At 54.5% G+C, this 23918-nt stretch overlaps 9 protein-coding genes across 9 annotated transcripts; 5 read left to right on the top strand and 4 right to left on the bottom strand.

The window, feature by feature from the left end:
* Positions 1–459: 459 nt before the first annotated feature.
* Positions 460–2001, bottom strand: CPAR01_10150 (HAD-superfamily subfamily IIA hydrolase; the record flags this gene model as incomplete). Its single annotated transcript, XM_060494413.1, has 3 exons — positions 460–1258; positions 1325–1618; positions 1748–2001. The coding sequence occupies 3 exons, from the start codon at positions 1999–2001 to the stop codon at positions 460–462; spliced, it is 1347 nt and encodes a 448-aa protein (XP_060346595.1).
* Positions 2002–2778: 777 nt separating this feature from the next.
* Positions 2779–3775, bottom strand: CPAR01_10149 (SCO1/SenC; the record flags this gene model as incomplete). The annotated part of the gene is made up of 3 exons (XM_060494412.1): positions 2779–3213; positions 3279–3488; positions 3563–3775. 3 exons carry the CDS (start codon positions 3773–3775, stop codon positions 2779–2781), a joined length of 858 nt encoding a protein of 285 aa, XP_060346594.1.
* A 425-nt stretch (positions 3776–4200) lies between these two features.
* On the top strand, positions 4201–5710 carry CPAR01_10148 (PHD-finger domain-containing protein; the record flags this gene model as incomplete). Its single annotated transcript, XM_060494411.1, has 2 exons — positions 4201–5080; positions 5142–5710. 2 exons carry the CDS (start codon positions 4201–4203, stop codon positions 5708–5710), a joined length of 1449 nt encoding a protein of 482 aa, XP_060346593.1.
* Positions 5711–7051: 1341 nt separating this feature from the next.
* Positions 7052–8638, top strand: CPAR01_10147 (eukaryotic aspartyl protease; the record flags this gene model as incomplete). Its single annotated transcript, XM_060494410.1, has 2 exons — positions 7052–7666; positions 7727–8638. The coding sequence occupies 2 exons, from the start codon at positions 7052–7054 to the stop codon at positions 8636–8638; spliced, it is 1527 nt and encodes a 508-aa protein (XP_060346592.1).
* A 612-nt stretch (positions 8639–9250) lies between these two features.
* Positions 9251–10388, top strand: CPAR01_10146 (phosphoribosylaminoimidazole-succinocarboxamide synthase; the record flags this gene model as incomplete). The annotated part of the gene is made up of 3 exons (XM_060494409.1): positions 9251–9439; positions 9588–9747; positions 9820–10388. 3 exons carry the CDS (start codon positions 9251–9253, stop codon positions 10386–10388), a joined length of 918 nt encoding a protein of 305 aa, XP_060346591.1.
* Positions 10389–10528: 140 nt separating this feature from the next.
* Positions 10529–10666, bottom strand: CPAR01_10145 (uncharacterized protein; the record flags this gene model as incomplete). The annotated part of the gene is made up of 1 exon (XM_060494408.1): positions 10529–10666. The coding sequence occupies one exon, from the start codon at positions 10664–10666 to the stop codon at positions 10529–10531; it is 138 nt and encodes a 45-aa protein (XP_060346590.1).
* Positions 10667–10916: 250 nt separating this feature from the next.
* CPAR01_10144 (uncharacterized protein) lies at positions 10917–12283 on the top strand (the record flags this gene model as incomplete). Its single annotated transcript, XM_060494407.1, has 2 exons — positions 10917–11623; positions 11683–12283. The coding sequence occupies 2 exons, from the start codon at positions 10917–10919 to the stop codon at positions 12281–12283; spliced, it is 1308 nt and encodes a 435-aa protein (XP_060346589.1).
* A 684-nt stretch (positions 12284–12967) lies between these two features.
* On the top strand, positions 12968–16090 carry CPAR01_10143 (uncharacterized protein; the record flags this gene model as incomplete). Its single annotated transcript, XM_060494406.1, has 1 exon — positions 12968–16090. The coding sequence occupies one exon, from the start codon at positions 12968–12970 to the stop codon at positions 16088–16090; it is 3123 nt and encodes a 1040-aa protein (XP_060346588.1).
* A 547-nt stretch (positions 16091–16637) lies between these two features.
* CPAR01_10142 (uncharacterized protein) lies at positions 16638–23644 on the bottom strand (the record flags this gene model as incomplete). Its single annotated transcript, XM_060494405.1, has 2 exons — positions 16638–17511; positions 17613–23644. 2 exons carry the CDS (start codon positions 23642–23644, stop codon positions 16638–16640), a joined length of 6906 nt encoding a protein of 2301 aa, XP_060346587.1.
* Positions 23645–23918: the final 274 nt, after the last annotated feature.

Below are 23918 nucleotides of genomic sequence, written 5' to 3'. Positions count from 1 at the left end.
GTTGACATCAATTGACAGCTTTAGGCGAAAATGGTATTTGGGTTCTTCTCCAATTACCATGCCGATAATTGCCATGTGCCTCAATTGACCGTTCAATCTCATTCTTTAAATGTACACGACGCTAGATCGCTGGGAACAGACCGTGTAGACGTCTAAATTGCAAAATCCTGCTTCAATACATGTACAGACCTTGGTACACGTACTTTTAGCACACACACACACACACACACACACACTCTCTCTCTCTCTCTCTCTCTCTCTCTCTCTCTCTCTCTCTCTCTCTCTCTCTCTCTCTCTCTCTCTCTCTCTCTCGATTGAGCTCTGCCACACCTTGTATTACACGGTCCAGCTGGATTTGTAGTTACACGCTCTGCCATTCACCGGTGAGCTACGACTATATTGCCTAAATACAACACACTACTTGAGAAGCTTCTAGTACCAACATGCTCCAACGCATGGCTAGATCTTGGCCGACCTTCCCTCCCTCTGCAACGCCCACTCAACCGCCGCCTTGACATCATCCACAATCATCTTGGGCTTATGCGTAGGCGCGCCCCTCTCCTGGCTCCAAACACCCGTCTTCACCAGCACAGAAGCCCACTCCGTCTCCTCGTTACTGTAATCATTCGCGCCCCGGATGTCGCTCTCCGGGTTATCCCCCACCATGTACACCGTCTTCAACGGCGCGACATCTCCACCACCACCACCACTCTTACTCTTACCAAGCAGCGCCTTTCGATGGGCATCAAGAACCCGCTCCGCATACTGATACGTAGTCGCAAACGGCTTCCCAAACACAGTCCTCTTCAGCTCCGCCTGCCCCGCCGTGACCTCCTTCCACACGCCCGCCACAGCCGCCTGGAATGCCCCCTGCCCGAACCGCGGCTGGTGGTACGTCGTCGACCAGAACAGGTCCGCATTCGAAAAGATGAGCGGGGGCTGCCCGTCTTGCTGCCACCCGCCGTTCGGCAGCGACGCGTCGCCGTTCTTGGGCGAGTACGTTCCCAGCAGACCGTTGCGCGACAAGAGCAGGTCGGTGATGATTTGGATGTCGAGAGCCCAGTCGCGCGGGTCGTTGAAGACGAACATTGCGTCGATCTTGAGCGCGTCCGCGTCTGCTACGGTGCCGTCGTGGATCGGTTTCGGTAGGGTCTCGTGGGAGCCTGCGTAGACCGACTTTTTGAGGAGTTCAAAAGGGAATACTTCGGGGTGGGCGTGGATGATGTCTGCAGGCGTCACCACGTTCTTGAAGCCGTACCTTGTTGGATTGTCAGTTGGTGTGAAGCTTAGAGAGCATGCGAACTCTCAAAGGTGATTGACTTACAGCTTGGCAATCTCTCTGCACTTCCTCGCATCGGCACCCGTCAGGAAGATGGTCTTGTCTCCCAGTCCCTCCGGCCCCTGCACCAGCTCTTGAAAGGGAGTGTGCGACTGGACAAAGTTGTCCACCGAGAGCTTGACCCCGAGCTTGTCGCTCAGGTCCTTCACCCGGACGGCCTCGGGCTTGCCTCCGCCGTTGGTCAGGAGGATGAACGGGATGTTGTTGTCGTTGAGATACTGCAGCGACTCGGCGGCCCCGGGAATGGGCTTGGCCACGTGCAACAGAACGCCATCGATGCTGCCCTCTCTCGTTAGTCACGTCTCTTACACAGTTCCTGGTGGAACATGGGTGATGGTTATGGCTTCCAGGACCTCATTGGACCCCCCAATGAGCTACGCCTTCTTGCGCTTGTTGGGTTTGACTCACTCAAAAGCAAATGCAAACGACGGGGCTTCGCCCGCCTCGAAAACCGGCTTCTTGCTGCTGAACCACCGTTCCGAACCAAAAGTCTTGGTGACGCCCGGTAATCTCGTCAAAGGCAGCGTAACCCTCCTCAGCCCGGAAAGTTCTCTCTCGTGACGCCCGATACCGGCAGCCGCGCACCTGAAAGGTGTCGGTGAAGTGGTGAGTGGCCTCGAAACGAGCCGACCGAGGCCCGTTGTCCTGACTGCCTGCCTCATGATGTGTAAAATGCAAGTCCCTTCAAAATCAATCTGGACTTCAAATATGCCGCATGACAGAACATGAAAGGAAAGATGGGTGCTGTTTGAGTGTAAGAGTGATGATGAGTCGAGGTTGCCCGTGTGGTCGAGGTTGAGCCCGTGGGCACGGACAACGGATAACGGTCAACACTGGATGAGCTCTCCCCTGCAGGGAACCTACCCCTGCCATCCGTCCAATGCTCTCCGCTCGCTCGCTAATTTTAGCGGCTGAGTCGACCTCAGGTCTGCGGGGTGCGTCTTGAGCCCATCATTCAATGCAACGCCTTGAAACCGGCCATCTCATTATTAGGTGAGGAAGCTACATTCTGATACCAAAGACCTATAATTTAGATAGATGCGTTCCTTCTCATAGTTCATGATCCATGTGTGTTAGTCGCCAAAGACAACAGTCTGGATTTCTGTAGATAGCATCTAAGCTACGAAGTCTCAGGAGGGAGTTTGATGATTCCGTACTAGGTACAAGAAATGTTTCCTTAAAATGCAATTACGGTGCACTCACTGCCATAACTACAGTCTCAAAGATACATCGACCTCCATTCATTGAGAAGCAAGGCTGAATTGAGGAAAGCTTCAATAATGTTCCATCGATTGCAAACATTCCAAGGCATTACAGCGTGATTGAGTGGTCTTGGAGCAACGATGGCTCAAAGGTCTATCCATATAACAGTTGATAGTACATATTACACAAGTTGGTACACCACGCACTTTTCATCAATCTTCTCCCTTTCTCTCAACCTACTCCTCCTTCTTCCACCCTCCCTGCCAATCGTTCATATGGTCCAGAATAATCTTGGCCGCCTGCGACGGCGAGTGCTGCCGCCCCAGCGCCTCGACAAAGTCGCCCTCGGGGTCCATCAGGTAAAAGTATATGCTGTGGTCCACCAAGTAGTCCTGGCCCGGCTTGACGTGCTGCGGCGTGCTGAAATAGACGCGGTACAGCTTGCACATGGCCTTGATCTCGTCGTAGGTGCCCGTCAGGCCGATGAATTTCGGGTGGAACTCGGATAGGTACTCCTTGACCACCTTGGGAGTGTCGCGCTCCGGGTCGCAGGTGATGAAGAGGGGCAGAACGGAGCCGGGGCGCTGCTTCTCGACGAGGTCGTACATTTGGGCCATCTTGTCGAGTTCGTCGGGGCAGATGTCGGGGCAGTGCGTGAAGCCGAAGTAGACCTGTAGCAGACATTGTCAGCTTTTCTTGTTCTTCTTCCCTTGCGATATTGTACGGCTCCACGAACCAGTGCGTAGCGACCCTTCATATCCTCGCTGGTGAACTTGTTGCCGTTCTGGTCGGTCAACTCGAACTGTCCTCCCACCTTGGGCCGTCCCATGCCCTTAGTCGCCTCCGCAATGCGCTTGCGCTCCATGCGCTGCTTCTCGGCCTCAAAGTACCATGTCAGACCAACACCGGTTCCGACGAACAGCAGGCCTGCCTTCCATGAAAAGGGCTGGTTCAGACATCCAGTCAGCATGACCACTCTCAATTACAACGGCACCCAAGTACTCTAGATGGAGACCATACCCCTGCTCTGTATCTGCTCTTTGCCTCCTCTACGGTCTTGAACGTCTTCGTCCTCCTTTGCGCCGGGGAAGGTCTCGTCTGAAGCATGCTCGGCGCAGCGGTAGTCGGCCGGGTCTGCTTAGGAAACGTCGATTGGGAAATGCATCGTCGGCATGGTGTCGAAGTTGTGGAGGAAAGAGACTTCCACAGAAGCCTCGTAGTGGCTTGCGACATGGTTGAGGTAATTTGAAGGTTTCATCAACGAGATGATGCAGGGCGACCGGGAAATCTGGGAGCCTTCGTCATTCGAAAATCGTAAGACTCCAAAAAGCTCTCGGTGAGCTTGGGCCATCTGCCAAAATATTGTGGGTCGGAAGAACCATTGATGCGGTATTCCATCCCTATTGTTCTGTTCACCGAATCAGACCGAGAGCCAGCCGATCTCACCGAGATAGCCGTGGGTCTTTTCTTAATGCTGGACCTTCCAGTCTCACTCACTCTCATTCTGTAACTTCACTCTAGTGAACCTCAGCGCCGTGCATCACGTAACAAACGAAATTGACTTTCCTTTTTCTTTTCACTAAAACTCGCTCTTTGTTCTCACACTGCGCTCTCAATATCTGTGTTCCACTTTCAGGTCGTCACTGCTGTAAAGATATATGCTGGAAGCCATGGATTCAGACGTGGAGCCAAAGATCAAAGGCGGCGAGGATGAGGATCTCGAGATGGCAGACGTGCCCGGCCAAGTTCGCACCACATCTCAAACGGCACTTCAGAACACAGAAGAGGAGCAAACGGATTTCATTACGGCGCCGTCATCACAACCCGATTCTTCTTTCCCACCTCCAACTAGAGAGGCTTTCTCTCCTTTCACCATTCTAGAAAGCACCGAGAAGCCCTCAGAATCTCAAAAGATGGGACCGAAGAAGAAGGGAACCGCTGCGGTCAAGAAGGTGCCGAAAAGACCCAAGGGTGGCCCATCGAAATCAAGCAAGCCCAAAAAGCAGACTGACGCAGCGTCCACGACATCATCCGCTAATCTACAAGGTGACTTGGCAGGAGGTTCCGATGAAGAATCAGACAACGGACCGTATTGCATCTGCCGCGGTCCAGACGATCACCGGTTCATGATCTCTTGCGACATGTGCGACGACTGGTTCCACGGCGAGTGCATCGGCATGAGCAAGGAGGTTGGCGAGAACCTCATTGAGCGTTTCGTCTGCCCTAACTGCGCAGACGGCGACCAGAACGTCAGCCTCTTCAAGAAGACGTGCTCGTACAGGAACTGCATAAAGGCCGCGCGTCTCTATGATGGGCCGGAGAACAGCAGCGTCTTCTGCAGCGATGAGCATGCGCACATGTTTTGGGAGAAGAGCATCGCGGCCCTGCCGAAGAAGCACTCATCCAAGAACGGTACGCAGGACGGACTTACTCAGGAGGAGGCCATGGGTCTGTTGGCTAGCACGCTTGCCGGTGTCGACTCGGATGATGGCAGATGGAAGGTCCGAACCAAGCCGTTTGCTCCAAAGCATAACGGAGGTACGCAAATCAGTTCAACGGCTCAACTGGATTGCACAATTAGACTAACTACTTCATGCAGCTGAAAGCCCTGAATCTAAGACTAAGAATCTTATACCAGCGTATCTCACCGAGGAGGAGAAGGAGATTCTTACAGTGTCAGCCGCGGAGCGAAAGAAGCTGGGCGAAGAGGTCCTCCTCTGCCAAAAGATGCTCCAGATCCTCGAGTGGTCCAACGACCGGCGAAAGGCCCTCATCGCCTCCAAGCAATTCGAAGACGCGGCATGCGGCTACGACTACCGCCTCGACCAGGTGGGCGTCGTGGGCCCCTTTGCCAACTGGCTTAAGTCGGACGAGGCCCAGGAGATCTACAAGGCGGGCAACCTCGACGTCGGCAGCCGGCTGAGCGGCGAGGACAAGAATATTTGCGACAAGAAGCGCTGCAAGCCTCATCAAGGATGGTACTCGATTCATACTAGAGATGTGAAGTACCAGATGAAGCTCCTGGCTGTGGACGCGAACACGAGGCTGGATGCGGAGCGCCGCATCAAGGAGGCGGCGGCGGAACGGAAGCTGAGGAAGGAGGCGGAGCACAATACCGTGCAGCGTGTTTTGCCGGATGGGACTCTGAGCCCGCCCATAGCCACGTGAGATGGCTTTGGCTTCGATTCAAGATTTGAGATTTGTAATAAGGCGATAGCGAGGACAAGGCGTTTCCGGGGTCAAAAAGGCTTCAGATGTTGCGATGCCCAGCCAGACTACCTGGGCTGTGTCTCGACACTGCGACAGGGAGGCAATGTAGTCCAGTCACTTTGGAGTGCTTTGGAGAGATGGCCGAAAGCCGTCCAAAATCACAATCACGACTTGATACGATCCCGGCATGGCGGTGATGAAGAATGGTATTAATCTGGGCCTTTACCCACCGGCATCAATATCATTCAACTTCTCACCTCTTTGCCGGTTACCATTTCCCCTCCAGTTGACAGGTTTATTCACCATGCAAAGCCAACGCAGCAAAGACATAATACCAAGAAATGAAGCATTCTGTGGAACCATAATTCTAGAAGCAAGGGATCAAACATCCTTCAAAGGATGTTCACCTCATACAAATCGCCAGTGACTAAGCACCCCGGACACGCCAAGACGTCAATTCGGCCCGCGACTTGTCTCTGTTTGTCTTTGATCCTTCAACTTTCCCACACCAAATAATCTCTCACCCATTTTCCCATCTTCTCATTTGCCATACACACTCATTTTGGCATGCTCCCCGCGTCATACACTAAGCAAAGCAACCCACACCAAGAATGCGTCAAGAAATAACAAAGCCCCTGAATGTACGGATAGGGCATTCCACCAAGTGTCCATCATGATATTCCGCACCCAATGGCCCTCCATGGCCCCATTTCCCTTGCCGCCAAGCACAGAGCCGAGGAACCCGTTCTGCCCGTCTGGGGTGTTCTGCTGTGCCTCTCTAACCATCTCGGGGCTGGCGCGACCAGACTATCAAACCCCAAATCTCCAAATCTCGTAAAAACAACGAGCTCTCAAGGTGGCGCGAGGTCTGCCTACCGGTATTATGCAGTCAGGCTAGCTCCAACGGCCCCAGATAGGTAGCCCTGCTGGGCGTGGCTCCAAAGAGTCTTGCCTTTCTTCCCCATTTTTGCGGCTGTACTAGAGGAGAGCTCCCGCTGTTGTCCCATTGACAGAAAAGGACGTGCGATCCCGTCGCCGTTTGGCATCTGACAGCTCCGGCCGGCGATACTCTGCTTTCTTCTTTTTCCTGTAGTCTCAACAGCCTTGTGTTGCTTACCGGCTCATGTCCCCGGTTTCTCGAATACCCGTCCAGACGTCTGCCAGGATAAGCTTCTCCGCATAAGAAGCAGTCTGCGGGGGTGGAGCAGACGTAAACAACAAGGGACTCGATCTCCAACCACGGGCGTCCGTTTCTCGAGGGAGTCGAAGCTTTGGGCCCCCCCTCCCCAGTCCACAGGGATGAAGCTATCCACGACGACCTTGGCCCTCGCGGCCCTGGCGTCGGAAGCCGTCTCGCAAAAGGTCATCTCAGCCAACTTCCACAAGATCCAGCTCCCCGTAGACCTGGTTCAAATCACCCGCCGCGACACCCTCACCCTCGCGGCGCTCAACAACATCACGGGCGGCGGGTACTACTCAGAAGTCGAGATCGGCACCCCGGGACAGAAGGCGCTGCTGCACGTCGACACGGGCAGCAGCGACACGTGGATCGTCGACAAGCAGGCCGACCTCTGCACGAGCACGAAGCTGCAGCGCCAGTACGAGACGGGGTGTACCGAGACATACAACTCGACAGCGAGCTCGACGTACAAGGTCGTCGGTCAGAACGGGTTTGATATCACGTACCTTGACGGCAAGAACATCAAGGGAGACTACATCTCGGATGTCGTCAGCATCAATGGGAAGACGGTCAAGGACCAGCAGCTTGGTCTGGCGATTCAGACGGTCAAGGGCACGGGGTTGATTGGTCTGGGGTTCTCACAGACTGTGGCGACGAAGCGCAAGTATCCTACCATTCTCGACAACATGGTTACGCAAGGTGTCATAGGCAGAAAAGCCTTCAGTATATGGCTGGTAAGGGAGGCGCTCTACAACTTTCAATCCTCCAGCATGTCCACTGACAGTGACGGGTAGAATGATCTTTCGTCGTCTGAGGGAACATTACTGTTCGGCGGCATTGACACGGAGAAATACATCGGCTCGCTCACCACGCTCCCGCTCGTCAACGACCACCACTCGGGTAACATGACAAGCTACAGCATATCCATGACCGGCGTCGAAATCGAAACACCAGACGGCAAGACGGTCAACATGGCCGGGGACAACTTCAACGCAGCAACCGTCCTCGACTCCGGGTCAACGGTATGCCTCCTCCCTGAGCAAATGGCAAAGTCCATCTGGGTCAAATACGACGTCGTCGATGCGGGTTACGGCTTCATCGACTGCAAGTGGCGAGGTCCCCAGGGCGAGGGCATCTTTTTCGACTTTGCTTTCGCCGGCGTCAAGATCCGCGTCCCGATGGAGGAGATGGTCTTGGATAACCTTGACCCGATCATGGACCAGCTCAAGGGCCTCACCCCGTTCGACAAGCCCTGCATGTTTGGTATCCAGAATAGCGCCACGTTCGACGTCAACAGCACAGAGTTTGCGCTGCTGGGCGACACGTTCCTGCGCAGTGCATACGTCGTCTACGACGAGGCGAACCACCAGGTCGGCATCGCACAGTCGAATCTCAACGCGACCCGGACCAATGTGATTGAGCTCCGGGCGGGCGAGACTGCCTTGCCGGCGGCCACGGGTGTGGCGAGCCAAGCTAGTACGCCGGCGCCGACGTCGACGAGGGCCGGGACGGGGACGATGACGAGGACGGCGGCTGCTGGGATGGATACGTCGGTAGCGTCGGCAGGCGCTTCGACGCCGTCTTCGAGCGAGTCACCGAATGCCGCGTCACATCCTGGGCTGGTGGCCTCGGAAACGGACGGCTTCTTGGTAATGGTGCTCATGTCTGTCTTTGCTGTCGTTGGCGCGGCGCTGATGGCGGGTTAATTCTCATTTGCATATACTTACTCATACTTTGAAATGATAATGTAATTTGACGTCAAGGTACAGACGCTCTTCCTCGCGTCCGGCATGCCTCCAAAGCGTGGCCTATGTGGCATTCACTGCATCTTCATTCGGTCTGCAGATTGTTTGAGAGAGAAGTATCTCAATTAAACCAATGACTGACCTGATGTATTCAGTCAATCGCAATTCAGACTGTCGTCTCAAACTGCGGAATGTCACTGTTTAAAGTTCGAACCCATCAATGGAGGAGGGGAACCGGTGGAGCGGTTGTACCCGAAGGGGAAATTTTTTTCACGCCGGTTTTTCGTCACCCGTGCCGAGCGGACGGTCAACCTTTTGAACGTCTCCCAACCTCATCCCGAACTCGGCTTCGAAAACCTGACTCATCCTCCGTCTTGTATTCACCAAGGTGCGCCAGATTACTGTCTGCAAGGCCTTAACTCACGTTGCTCACATCTCCCGACTTTGGTTGACCTCTCCGTCCCTTATCGCGCTATAATAACTCGACTGCCCCTCCATTGAACCCCTCCAAAGCCGACAATTTCAACCCCTCCACCCCACATTCACTCACCTCATTCACACGGCTCTCACACAATGGCGACTGCTAGCGTCACATCCGTCGATCTCACCGGCCTCAAGAAGATCGGCCAGGGCAAGGTTCGCGATGTCTTCGAGGTCGACGACAAGACGCTCCTCTTCGTCGCCTCCGACCGCGTCTCGGCTTTTGATGTCGTCATGAAGAACGGCATCCCTGACAAGGGCGCCATCCTCACCCACGCCTCTGTAAGGCTCATTCTCTCATTCCACTCCACTCACTCATTCACTCACTCAAATCCTTTTACTCCTCACAACCCCTTCTCATTCTATATCCTCGAATCTTAGATCATGTGAGAAGTCATCTTTACTAATACGACTGCTCAACGGCACATAGGCCCACTGGTTCAAGGTTCTCACCGACCGAGTCCCGGGCCTCAAGACCCACTTCATCACCCTCGACCCCCCGGCCGGCCTGCCCGCCGCCGACGCCGCTCTCATCAAGAACCGCGCCATGCAGGTCCGCCGCCTCAAGGTCATTCCCCTCGAGGCCATCGGTATGTCTCAGCCCCATGCTTCTCATAATTAACCTTCTCGTGATTGTAAATACTGACTGTAACCTCAATAAGTCCGCGGCTACCTCACCGGCTCCGCCTGGAATGAATACAAGTCAAAGGGCACCGTCCACGGCATCCCCGTCCCCGCCGGAATGCAACAATCCCAAGCCTTCGCCACGCCCCTCTACACCCCCTCCACAAAGGCAGAACAAGGCGAGCACGACGAGAACATCCACCCGGACGAGGCCGTCAAGCTCGTCGGAGCCAAGTACGCCAACCGCGTCGAGGAGCTCGCCCTCCAGCTCTACGCCGCAGCGCGCGACTACGCCGCCGAGCGCGGCATCATCCTCGCCGACACCAAGTTCGAATTCGGCGTCGACCCGGACACGGACGAGGTCGTGCTCGTGGACGAGGTGCTCACGCCCGACAGCAGTCGGTACTGGCCTGCTGCCGGGTATGCCGTCGGTCGCGATCAGGAGAGCTTTGATAAGCAGTTTATTCGCAACTGGTTGATTGAGCAGGGGCTTAAGGGGAAGGAGGGTGTTGCGCTGCCGGAGGATGTGTGCAAGGCTACGGCGGAGAAGTATAAGGATGTGTTTGTCAAGTTGGTGGGGAAGAGCTTTGATGAGGTTATTGCGTGAGGGGAGTGCTGAGGAGAGTGGAAGTCGTGTTTACTAGGTATCAGTTGCTTGCTATACAAAAGTCATTAGATATGCCACCTTGGCTTTCAAGGAACTAGGATTGGGTTGAGAAATGAGAGACGTTTCTTGATGAGTTGTTTTTAGGGGGTAGACATGTTCTTTCGCTTATCAGAGTTGTCAAGACCATCCGCCGGGTAGGACATATGAATGAAATCTGAAGACTCAAAGAAAAATTGGCTTCGCGCCTCCAAACTAGAGAGCAGCAGCAGACGGGCCATACCCTCAGGACTTGATCTTGACACACAAAGGACTCAAGACAGAGCCAACAGGCAAACAGTCACTCATCGTTATCAGCTACAACATGCAGATAAACACGTGATGCTTGCAAGGATTCCTGAACAGCGTCTTTGTCCTCAGTTCCAACCAACTCTCGTCGTCCTCAAAAACCCCCAACTTGAGTTGAACATAACCCTGATCATAGGCTCAACCTCGTAACTTTGTCTTTATCCGAGTTGACTGCTTATCAAGATGGGTTCTCATGGTGACACGGTATCATCGGCGCCTACAATAGCCTTTGGAACTGACATTCGAAAGCAATGCTTCTCTTTTGCTGAGGATTATCATCCTCTCAATCACGGCTCATTCGGGACTTTCCCAAAAGAAGTCCGGGAATACCAAAGGCGACTACAGGACGAGAGCGAGGCGAGGCCAGACACGTTCATGCGATATACCTACCCCAAGCTCCTCTGCGAAAGCAAAATCGCAATTGCGCCACTACTCGGAGCGGACCCCGGCGAAGTCGTTTTTGTTCAGAACGCCACGACGGGGGTTAACACCGTGCTCCGGAACTTGAAGTTTCAGGCTGGCGATGTAATCGTTTACTTCAATACGATATATGGTGCCTGTTACAAGACTATTCAGTCACTTTCGGAAGATCGGCCACTCTCGTCGCACGCGATTGAGATTGCGTACCCCATCGACGATGACGAAATCATACGGCGATTTCGATGTGCGGTGGAGGAAGTCAGAATGAAGGGAAAGACCCCGATGCTTGCGATGTTTGATACGGTTCTCACAAGCCCTGGGGTTAGGTTTCCATTTGAGAGATTAGTGCAAATTTGTAAGGATCTTGAGATCTTGAGCTTGGTGGACGGCGCCCATGGAGTCGGCCACATTGATTTGACTCATGTTGGTGTTGATGTTAGACCTGACTTTTTCATCAGCAACTGCTACAAGTGAGTCAACTCCTCTCGTAGTATACTTAATGGAATCTTGACGTTTATCTCCGGTCTAGATGGTTGATGGTCCCGAGGGGATGCGCCGTCCTCTACGTACCATTCCGGAACCAAGCCATGTTCTCTTCAACAGTGCCCATATCATGGGGCTACGAAATCGAGGAGAATCGCATTAAGATGAATGCACGAGACTACTTTTCAAAGTTGTTTGACAAGATCTCTACAACAGACAACACACCATATTGTTGCATACCCGCAGCACTCGAATTCAGGGCCCGAGTCTGCGGTGGCGAAACGAATATTCGGGAATACTGTGAGCATATTGCCCGTCAAGGAGGCGATTTGATGACAGAGATCCTCGGCACAGAGGTCCTCGGCCCATCATTCGCTTCGTTCCGGCAGTGCTGTTTCGTCAATGTTCGCCTCCCCTTGACTTTGGCGGACCTCAACGTCGACACGTCGGCTGGACGGGGGATAGCGAAATGGATGCAAGAGCTGATGCCGGCAGAGTATAAGACGTACATTCCCATTAAGTTTTATGCCGGTGGCTTTTGGTGCCGGATCAGCGGCCAAGTGTACCTCACGTTGGAAGATTTCCGTTGGGCGGCAGAGACTTTGCTTCTTATCTGTAGGCGTGCGAAAGCTGTGGAATGGAAATAACATCACATCCCACGTTTTATACATGGCCGGGTAATACTCGAGTTGAATGAGTTTGAACGAGATCCCGCGATCCCTGCCTCTTTCTCTATGGGTTAGGAATTTTTACTCCACACATCAGAAAATGGAAAGATTGTGGACGATATGAAGAAAGAATCTTCGAAGACTGGGTGTCATCTAGTGCTTGTCCGCGGGTCGAACCCTGGCGACGAAACCCGGTTTCTCAGCCTCACATTGGGTCATGCGGCAGGCGAGGCGCAGCCGCGCAACAGAGTCCAAACGTCCTCTTCATAGCCAAGCCTCGTCCCCTGCGAAATAATAGAGAGCTTCACCTCTGCATAGTTGCGGCGCATGTTCTTGCGTGGCGTTGTTCTACTCGTGGGTGAATGTTGCTGATCCTCGAGGCAAACAGATGCCTGGCCAGGTGGCCTGCTACGCACCCATCTATGAGATTTCATTGGCCACACACATCGGGAACTACCGCGTATATTGAACCGTATATTGAAGGGTACTTCCCGACGACCTGATCCAACATGCGGGGGGTTGGTCCGCATGCGAAGCAGGTTTGGCATAGGTGTTAAGGGCATAAGCAGACAGATATGATTCTCTGGTCTTACTTGGTAAAATCTGACCTACACAACTGCCAATCCACGCCGTCTCACTCGTCTCATTCCAACGAGGATTACAATGGAGAACGATCTTGACTCCAGAGCGCCTTTCGCGGCTCACGACCGTCTGATGATGGCGGGGCTGGCCACTCTCACCCAATATCGAATCGAACGTCGCGAGGCTGAGCTCTGGGCTGTCAAAGATTGCAAGTTTCTCGTAGTTGACGAAGAAGGGGAGTTGGTCGACGGGAAAAGAGACCAGGCAGCGCCTTCCACGATCGAGCAACTGGACAAAGTGCGTGAGAAGATTTTGAAACAGCCCACAGAGGTCTGCGAAGAAAGAGCTGTTCGGGATGAGAAGAGAAGGAAGGGAAAGGCGATTGAAAATGACGACTGTGAATTCGAGGATTCGCCGTCAGGGGCACGTCTGCAGTTTTGCGGGAACGTGGAACCCAGATATGCCCGCTCGTCGACGAACGTGGATGAGCCCCCTCCGGACGATTTTGAATGCATCATCTGCGCTCACTGCCCCGAATTTCCACACGACAGAAAGACACGCCATTTCCGTCTCTACAGACCGAGAGATGAGTTCCCAGAGCTTTTTGAGGACGGCATACCTTCGGCAAACAACATCTGCGCGCACTATCTGGCCATTTCGTATTGCTGGCCTCCTCAACAAAAGGACAACAACGGGAACATAATCGACATTCCCAGAACATACAAAGTCCGCGACCTAGATGGTGTCGTCCGAGAAAACAGAGCCCTGGACGATATTCTTGACCGTGCTGTTGACGTCGCCAACAGCTTTGGTCTACGTATGATCTGGATCGATCAAGAATGCCTTCCTCAGCCCCCACAAGATACCGAGTCACCCTCTAAGGAAGATAAACAATTTGGAATTCAAGCGATGGATATCATCTACAATAGAGCTTTTGTTACCGGGGGTCTGCTTGACGTCGCCATGTCAAACTGGCAACAGCTGGAAAAGATCCGGGGGTTGATTTCGAAGACCAGAAATTCAGGTACCAGTCGCTTAATTACGAATGATCAAGACCTGGAGATAGTCATATCATTTCTTCAAAAAGTCAAGAGCGATCGATGGTATACCCGTGCGTGGGTGGTCCAAGAAGCTATCAGCGCTGGTGACAACCTCAGTCTTGTGTTCAGACGTGGTAGTGGACTACCTGAACGAACGAAGCCTCGAATTCCCAACAAAAAGAGTGGTCTGCCGACTCATTCACTTGAGAGCGAGAACCAAAGACGCGGTCTCCCATCCGAAGTTGTTTGCATCATGGTACACGAGTTTCGCGACATCGTTCGGGCTGCAAAGACATTCCTACAACAACATTCACTTGAGGGAGATGAATTGAATTTGCACCGCAAAGCAAGTTTATATGTAGCCATGGGAATTGTCGCCGAGGCTGAAGATCTGCACCCTCCATTTTGGAAACCGAAGAAGAGCTTCAATTTCGGCGCGCGAAGCGCCATTTCGTTTGGCATCCGACCCACTGTTGACGCAGCCGGTGCCCTGACATTGCTGAAGACACGAGAATGTTACCACAACCAGGACCGCCTAGCTATCATGGCGAATATGTGTGGCTATGAACACCGCCTGGACCCAGAAGCCGTTGCTAGAGACTGCCTCTCGCTTCGTGCAGCGCTTCTAACCCTGTCACTCATGAACAACGATTTCTCCCTTTTGGTTCCGGAGGCATACTCGGATACCATAGCGAAAGACGCCAGCGAGGATCCAGGATTGTGCCTTCTACAAAGCGTCCGACCAGGCTGGGCGCACCCGTTCGATGTTGACTTTGAGTTCCTGGACCAGGTGACTATCCGTGGATTCGACCTTCCAAGAACCATACTACGCGAACGAAGGCCCGGTATTCTTGGTGTATCCGCGTACATCTGGGATGTCGGATTCGAACCGATTGACCTGACTCCGATAAAGGTTCGGTGGCTTCAAGACTGGCTCAACCTATCTTGCATCAAGACTAAGTGTGTGCGCATGCCGGATGAAGAACTGCGTGCATACAAACTGCGACAAGATACAATAGCTGAGCGGATGCATTTACCAAATGCGACGGCGCGTATCAAGCGAGAATTGGCTGAAAAAGGAGTCCTTGGCAACGATTCCCCATTCTGGAGCGGTATTGAGCACTACGCAGGCACAGCCGAAATATCTCTGTGCCTTCTTGCCAACAGGCTGGAATTCAGCCCGTCTCGCCAGGTACTTTTCGGAGAAATCTTCTTCGATATTCTTCGTTTCCTGCACGACAAAGCCACAATCGACCCAAGGGCCCAAGGAGTTGCCAATAGCATATGGCAATCTGTTCGGGTGGACGCAGTTCACGATGACTTTCCGCCTTTGCCTGACGAGGTCAGCAACGGACTCTTTGAGCATCCTGCTGTACAGCGCAACGCGTTTCGCACGATTGCGCTGGATAGAACCCGAACCGGAGAGTACTACCAGACATGGTTCATTGATCGCATAATGATGCATGGCAATCTATTTGTAGGCTCCTATGTACCGGAACCCCGAGACGACAAGTTTACCGGCCAACAAAGCACTGCATCGAACGCAGAAGCCAACCAAGAACATCAGCATGACAGTCTTGAATATGACGAACTCTTCAAAAGGGCTAAGAGGTTCGGCATTAATGGAGTCAAATGTTGCATCATGCACCGTCAGTTTCATAGAGCAATGGCCACATATGCGATTGCTGCCGATGATATCCATCGTTATTCTCACCTGCAGACGGAAGCCGAGAAGAAGTCCAGGCCTGGAGGTGCTCGCTTACAGCTCACGCCCGGAACGATGGTGTCTTTTTTGGAATCAATGGCCACGATACAAGATTCCGAAGAAGAGACTCGTCGAGCTAAAGAGCTTTTTTCTATATTCGATGTAGATGGCCCTTGTAAGATTGCTATCCCGTACGACACGGCTTGGGAGATGATTCCTCACCCAAGCATGAGGAGCATGAGCGTTGGCTGGATCGCTGAATTCGGCGGTGCTCCTGATGAAGACGAAGAATCGGGTGTGGCGATGGTGGAAAGAATGACCAATGGGTCCTCATCCTCAACACGCAGTCGGATCAAAGAAGCTGTCACTATGAGAGTATTGGGCAAGGTAAGAGGTTTTTGGCCTATCATGTTTACACATCCGATAGGTAAGTACGCGCTTGTCGATATGGGATGGTAGAAATAATTGAAGTTTTCGAGGGTTTCATTGCCGACCCTAGACCCAACATCGACCGGAAGCTCCCCTTCCCAATCTGCTAACAACACTTGTGATGTCGCTGCCACGTCATACGTTCTTTGAGCGCTGTTCATTTGAGCAATGAAACTATACCTGTCTTTCTGCATATGTTGGCGTTATCTAGTGGCGTTCCTGACTTTTCAAGAGTTTGGAAAGTCGAGACGGCATCCTCGGCCAGTTGAGTCGCTAAGTGCTTTCATTACTCCATCCTCTGTTTTGAGATAGCCTAACTTACAACGCCAAGTTCAGATTGCTGGGCTTCGAGAAGATCCCGTGACCTTTAGCTGTCTCGGTAAATCATGAGACTATGCGTCGTAGATCTGTGAATCGTGCCCAGTACTTATCCAGCTTTCGATAGAAGATGATGACTTATATTCAATGCTCATATAAGCGCATGTTTGAAGCCAATAGTTGGTTAGTCCCCTTCCTTTTTGTACGTATAGATATGAACAATGAAATATTTCTTATTACTGTAATAAGAAGTAATTATCTAGTCATGATATATAAACTGGTCAACAAGCTGTGCTATGCCACCCACAGTCGCCAAAATGCCCACCCCCGCCGCGCCTAAGCCCGCCCGCCCAAGCGTGCCGAAACCTTTCGCCCAGGTTCCGACGGCGGTCGTAATCCCCCTGAACATCTGCGTGTTCTGGGCGACTGGCAAACCAGCCGAGAGGGTACCGGTCATGATGTCCATCACCAGGTCCAGCGAGGTCACCTCGTTGTGGGTGCCATATGCCCAATTATCAGCGGCGTTGGTAGCAAAGTTCTGACCGACGTTGGCGCTTGGGTTCAAGCCTAGACGGAGTGCGAATTGCTTCATGGCCAGCACGCTCGGGCTGGGACGTGCCGCGCCGCCGGTAGCCTCAGCCAGCGCCGTCGTCTTCGCTCCCTGTGCTCCGTCTGATGCTGCCGTCGTCCCATAGTTGGTGTTGGTATTGGACCGCGCAACGCGCGATGTTGATATCAACGGCTCGTCCGGGTCGACGAGATTTTCAGATCTACTCGTGAGACTGGCGGCTTCCTGCTCCTGTTCCACGATTATGTTGGCATTGGCGTTGGTGTCCTCGGCGACCTCGGGGCCTACGACGTCGCCAATGTCGGATACAGCGCTCCCAGCCGTCGGCCCCGCATCTGCCGCCGCCGTCTCGAGGGAACCCGCGGCCGCCTTGGTCATGAAGCCCGCGCCACTCCAATACGCGCCTAGTCCGCCCGTGATGGCGCCCGTTACGGCTCCCACAGCGCCTCCGATGGCAACCTCGACCGCCCAGCCCTTGAAGAAGGTCCCCGCGTCCGTGACGTTGCGGTGTTTCCACGCGTACGTGACCGACGCCATGCCGGCGCCCAACAGGAAGCCTGACGCACTAGAGAGTAAAGATTGATAAGTCAACGTTGTTCGGGAAAACGGTATAAGTCGTCAAGATTCAAACAAGCAAGAGAACAGAAAGGAAACGATGTTACTTACGCGCCTAACCCGATCGCAGCAAGGATTGGAAGATCCGCGCCCAACGTCACAACAGTAAGGACGATAAACGCCGCGATCAAGAGCACCCCGACCACGATCGCGACCCAGAACATCCACGAAAAATGCCCGGTTGGGTCCGTATGGTTGACTGGATCATTATTCTCGAAAGCCATACGGTTCATGCCGTCCGGGTACAGCGTCTGCCGCAGGGTGAGGATGGAATCCGGGGTGGTGAAGCGGCCTGTAACCGGGTCGTACATGCGCGCGCCAAAGTCCAGCAGCTCGCTCAAGTCGTCCATGACGGCTCCCTCAAACTCACGAGAGCTGCGCGAAGTCTTGCTCCCGGTTGACTTGATCACCTGTCCGTAGTCGTCGTAAGTGATTTGCCTGATCAGACGCCTGTCGGAGCCGTCAAAGACGTGCGTTATGCTCCCTTTGTGGTTCGTCATAGGCACTCGGAATTTTCGCGATTTTTGGTCCTCTATCGGAGGGGATCCAGACACGGATGGCATAATTTTGGTCCAGACTGTGACTGCTGTTTGATCGGGAAATTTGAAGTCCTTTTTGACGGTCTTCGTGCCGTCCTTGCTGAGAATCTCCTGGTACTCTGGGCCCGCATTGATCTCGATGGACCCGTCGGGGGCTTGTCGGACGACGGTGAATAGGCCGTGATCCGAGAACATGATTGATGAGCCCTTTGAGCTTGTCGCAGAGCTCATCTTGCCATTCTCGTCGTAGGTGTAGCTCATCTCGGGGCCGTCACCATTCTTGCGCGTCGTCAGACGACCGGCAGCGTCCGAAGTGGACCAGAAGACCGTTTTGCCATCCCGGGAGCCTTCGATTCGGGTGGAATCCTCGTCCGATGAGTAGCTCAGTAACATACCGTCCTTTTCTGTCAAATCTCCCGACGAGCTGTACGAATACTTGCGGTGGACACCTTCGGCGCTGTGCGACGCGACCAGCCGCCGATCGATATAGTCGTACGTGATGGATGAGCCGCTGACACTCTCGTTAAGGCTGCTTACCTGGTCGAGCGCGTTATACACCAGGTTATGGTCGACCAGCCTTCTACCCTGACCCTGCTCTTGTCCTTCCAGTAAAGTCATCCTGGTTGGCAGGCCCAGCTTGTCAAACGCAACCTCATGGTGCCACCCGCCCTGAGCCAACTCGGAACCACGGATCGTCCAGGCTGTAGGTGTGCCCGACTCGCTGAACGCAGTCGTAGACGCAGATATATCCCATCCACTCTGCCCGTCGCCAACAGGAGGGGCCTGCATCTTCTTCTGGGCCAGCCTAAGTCCAGAGTAGGTCGAGTTCACCGTCGTCGAATCGGGCAGCGTCTGGGTCAGGATGCGGCCCAGACTGTCGTACGTCCACGCCGATTTGAGCACAATAGATTTAGAACCATCCCAAAAGGGCACGTCACCCGTCAACTTGAGGGATTGGCCGGTTTTACGCGCCGCTTCGTCGTAGGTGTATTCGTACTCGAGCTTCCGCACCGCCCGCGACTTCCCGGCCGCGTCGACTGTGTCTGGACTACACTCGATCGTGACGCCGGCGAGCAAGCCCTTTCCGGTGCCCGGCTCGTCGAACCGGAACCTCGTGGTCCGTATGACACCGCCCTTAAGGTCTTTGCCGACGATTTGGACCGTTCTTCCCATCGCGTCGTACGTTCGCTCCAGGGCCTCTCCAAGCACGTTGATCTCCCTAACGAGACGGCCGCTCCCGTCGTAGGAGCGTGTCAGACCCCTTGTTCTCTTGAGCGGGTTCTGATATGGGTCGTTGATATCGATGACACAGCCTAGAGAGTTATACTTGCGCTGTTCGACACGGCCGCCCGCATCGGTGAGCTCGACGAGCCGGCCCCGTCCATCATACTTCCATGTCTTGACCTGGCCGCTGCCGTTCCGTGACAGAACGATCTTGTCCTTGCCATCCACGCTGGCAAACTCCTGATAATCCGTCTCAATGATGGGCCTGGTACTCACCGGCGAGAAAAAATCCCCGATCATCGCGGCGGTGCTGAAGTGGGTCGTGCGAGTAGACCCGCCCCGGCCATAGACGGCGTCTATAGCCGTGAACCCGTCGGTGGGGTTACTTGCCGGCCGTACAAGCAGCACCGCCCTGCCTAGGGCATCGAAGACGGAGAGTGTCGAGCGGGAATTGTCGGGAGCCGTACTCCAGCCTGAGGGATCGGGCGCGTATAAGGTGCTCCTCACGACGGGATTGTTTCCCGTGTCGTACTCGAAGAATGCCCACGACCTGCTGGAGGCTACACCGCCGCCGCCACTGCTTTTCGCGTCCAATTGCTCCGCGCTGCGGCGGTTGCGGCCTTTGCAGTCCACAAAGTGGGTGGCAGGTAACACCGGCATCGAAGACGGACCGGCGAACTTGGCCACGGACTTTGTGGGTGCCGGCTTCGAGGTCACCGGGTCAATGTCGGTCGTCGCGTATGATGTCTCTTGATTGCGACAGAGTCTTGAAGTCTCCAGTATCTTGCCGAAGTCTTGGCTCTTGACACTCGTCCCGGCCGGTCCTCCGTCCCACTTGAAGTCGTCCGTGTCGGACTTGGTGGCGGTAATCGCCTTGGTTCGCTCCCGGCCCCACTCGTCCACGGTGGTGGTCTGAATGACGCCCTTCTCCGACATGTGAGCCGTTGCGACGCCGTACCTTGCGTCCCACGCGTAAGCCGTCTTGAGGTCGACGCCTGTCCCCTTGAGCGTGGTTCCGACGACATACTGGGGGTAGAGGTCATCATATGTCATCGTCGTCGACAGACCGGCAGTGCTGGTCTCGGCCAGCAGATTGCCAAAAGCATCATATCCGAGGGTGGATTCGACGAATTGCTGAGAGTCCGAGGACCACAATCGCTGTGTCGTGATGAATCCTTGGTCATTGTACACGAACTGAGTCAGGCTAAGATCCGAGGACGAGTACGTGCTGAAGTCGTTGCTCGCCGCGTTGGAGGTCACCTTGCTGGCAGCGGTAAGGCCTTGGACGCCCAACCGAGTGGTGGGAGCGTACTGGCTCAACGTCCACCGCTCTCCGAGCCGCGTCTTATTCTTGGTGGGCTCACTGATCTCGTACGAGTGCTCTACCGCCCTATCCCTAGACTCGCCGTCATACCCAAACTCCGTCATTAAGAGGCGCTCCGCCACCTTGCCCAAATCATCAAAGTAAGTCCTTGCTCTCGAAGTCTGTCTGACGATATAGCAGGCGGGTCTGCCACCCCGCTTAACTGCCTCGAAGCCGTTGGAGACGGACTTGAGCAGGATCAGTTCGTCCCCAGCCCACGTTGATTGGTGACTCTTTTCCAGCCCCTTGATACGCCGTTGGAGCGCTGTTGGAGAGCTGCCGTACGTGTTGCGGGTCTTGACAAGCCCGCAGAGAGGCCACTCCTGGAAGTAGGTCGTGAGAGCACGCACGCCAGACACGGTCTCGGTGCGCGAGACTTTCTCAAAGCTGGACCAGCTTCTTCTCTTAACGTCAAAAGCACCGTTTTGGTACTTGTACTCGTAGTTGGCAGAGTAGGGAATTGGATTGACCCTGGCATCGTTGTCCTCGCGGACGCGTGTCACGAGGTAGGCCGGAATGGCGATACAGCGCACATTCTCATCGTCGTCTGCAGGGCGGTACGTCTTGTAATCGACACCAGACTCGTATACCTCGGCCCGCGTGGCGGAGCCATATTCAATTGTGGACCGTAAACCAATCGGGCTGGTGACGGTTTGAAGGTGGTCAGAAAGCTGGACGTTGTTGTAGATGGGGCGGACGACGGCGTGATTGTCGTATAAAGAGTACGCGAGCCATCCACAGCGCGACACCCCGTTCAGATCAATAGGCGTTAGGTGTAGTTGGTCTGCGGGATCGCCCAGCGAGGCGCCGCCGGTCTGGACGAGAGGCTGTGAGAGGGCTTGAAATGAGCCCAGCTGGCCGTTACTGTTACCGACGGCCAAGATACAATTCCAGGTCTTATTGTCGGCGTTCGGGTATGCGTACGCAATGCCACCAAAACGGGCACTGGAGGGGTTCACAGCAAAGACGCGGCCCAGGCTCATCGGTTTCGCCGAAGTAACGACAGAGGTCTGCTCGGCCTGCCGCGCAAAATTGCCGTTGGAGTCGTGGAGAAAAGTCGTTGTGGTCATGGTGAAGGTAGCAGTATCTCCGCCGCCACAGCTGGCAACGCGTGCGGCACAGACAACAATATCCAGACATCCATCGCCGTTGACGTCGCAGACAGCCGTCGAGCGCCGGACCTTGTCCTCGGGCACGTAAGTCAAGATGGGCTGGGAGCTCAGGAGACTGAAGGCTTGCCCTTCCGAATCGTGCTGCATAGAGCCCATGCTGATGACGTCTACCCATAAACATCGAGACCCAACACCGGCGGAACCTTCCATTACGTGGACGAGAGCTGGCGCGCAGGTCGTGTCGTTATGGAAGACAAAATGTTCGATGGTAAGCCCTCGCACCGGCCACGCAGGCGACTGGCGTGACGGGGGTATGGCGTTAGGCCGCGTTATCATGGCGGCCACATCATAAAAGGTGCGAAGGGAGTAGGTGCGAGCACCATGATCAGTTATCATTTGCAAGATATCTATCTGACCGTCACCAGTGGTATCGGCGAGCAAGAAGCGACTGCCGTGTTGCCAGGCAAAACCGGACGTGATGATGATGGGCTTGTCGAACCCTTGGCCGTTGGCGCGCAGGACGGCAAAGGATAGGGAATTCCTTTGGGGGTTCCTGTACGGGATGACGAGATCCGAACGGCCGTCGTGGTTGAGATCGGCCACCAGGATATCGGGAATATTGTTAACGTCTGTCCAGGGCAACTGAACTGGAGCATGCCCAACGTCCATGCCGAGGTTCTTGTCGTGAGGCCACTGCAGTTTTGGGGGTGTATACGTCTGAGAGGACTGCTCTTGATGTGAAGGCATCGCGGCCAAGGTGCGCACTTGGAAGAGGCCGCTGGGACTAGGCAGCTCTAGACAGACGAGATCACTGTAGCCGCGACCTGTGGTATCAAGGGGCAGGATAGCGGCAGGGGCGGCGCCAGTACGCAGGGTGAAGGCGCCGGCCGGGTCCTGGGCGAAAGGCGATGTTCCGGCGGCCGAGTCATCGGCCGCAGTATATGTGAAGGTGGTCGGTGTGAGCGCATTGTTATTTGAGCCACGCTCCGTGATGGAGGCGAGAAGGGACTCGCCGCTGGCAGGAGACGACGTGTAGGTGAGATCAAAAGCCCTGGCCAGATCTGACTGTTGGGCACTGTCAGGACTGCCAACACGAGCCTCGATGCGTTCGAGCCTGTAGCCGATGTTGCGCAGCTGACCATGGCGGACAACAACGGCACGATCTGGGCGGGTGTTGTAGAGGAAAGTCAACCAACAACGGCCCTTGTAGCCGTTGCGGGGGTTGCTGGTGTACTGGATGGTGTCGATATACGACACTTGTGTAGACGACGTCGACGACGATCCTTTCTCTGACGGCGGACGAGAGCCTCCAGCAGCCAGACCAGGAGACTGGGAATAGTGGTAGGTGACAGTGTTCCCATGGACGTCTGTAGTACTGCTGAGACGCCACTGACCGGGCAGCAGCCGACTGTCTGGCGTGGTGCCGTACTCTTTCGTGCGGCCATCAGTATCTAGGAGTTGGAAACCTCCAGATGCCAGAGATGTGACGACCTGGCCCGCGTCGACCTGGGTACAGTAGCGCGCGTCTCCCGTGCCATAGGAGCCCTGGAAGCAGATGAGCTCTGCACCATCGACGGCTAGACGCCAGGGAACGGGCACCTCCTTGCTGGCAAGAAAGTCTGGGTGCTGACGGATCGCGCGAGATGGCGCAACTCTCTCGATGGAAGACAAGCCCGCAACCGCCCAGCGGAGGCCACAAGTGCCGGCAGCATCGCGGGTTTGCGAGTACTGCAGACTGAGCTTGGGAGTATTTCCCTGCCCGATACCAGAGGGGACGGTGATGGGGAAAGAATAGCTGGCGTGGCCGTTGGCGTCAACGGCGAGAGCGCCCGAGGGTCTATCCATGAGTTTCCTGTAGAATGTACGAAATAGTACCGTAATTCAGTCCGACGAGGTGCGACTGCTAGCTTCGTCTCTTCGATTCTGCAATTCTGTAACAAAAGTAAGTGGTGTGTAGTGAGTGTTTGACAGAGAGATTTCCGACTTAGATACTTACACGACGGTTGGATGAATAAGTTAGTTGACAAACAGACACAAAAGACGAATACGAAACAATTAGTCTGTCCCTTTGGACGTGAAGCTTTTCAGCTAAGCCGTGATGCGCCACAACTCTATCCCT

Source organism: Colletotrichum paranaense (genome assembly GCF_030867605.1).
Source record: "Colletotrichum paranaense strain IMI 384185 chromosome Unknown Scaffold_8.1, whole genome shotgun sequence".
In the NCBI taxonomy this organism is placed as follows: domain Eukaryota; kingdom Fungi; phylum Ascomycota; class Sordariomycetes; order Glomerellales; family Glomerellaceae; genus Colletotrichum; species Colletotrichum paranaense.
The sequence above is the reverse complement of the archived record's forward strand: the minus strand, read 5'-3'. Positions and strand labels throughout refer to the sequence as shown.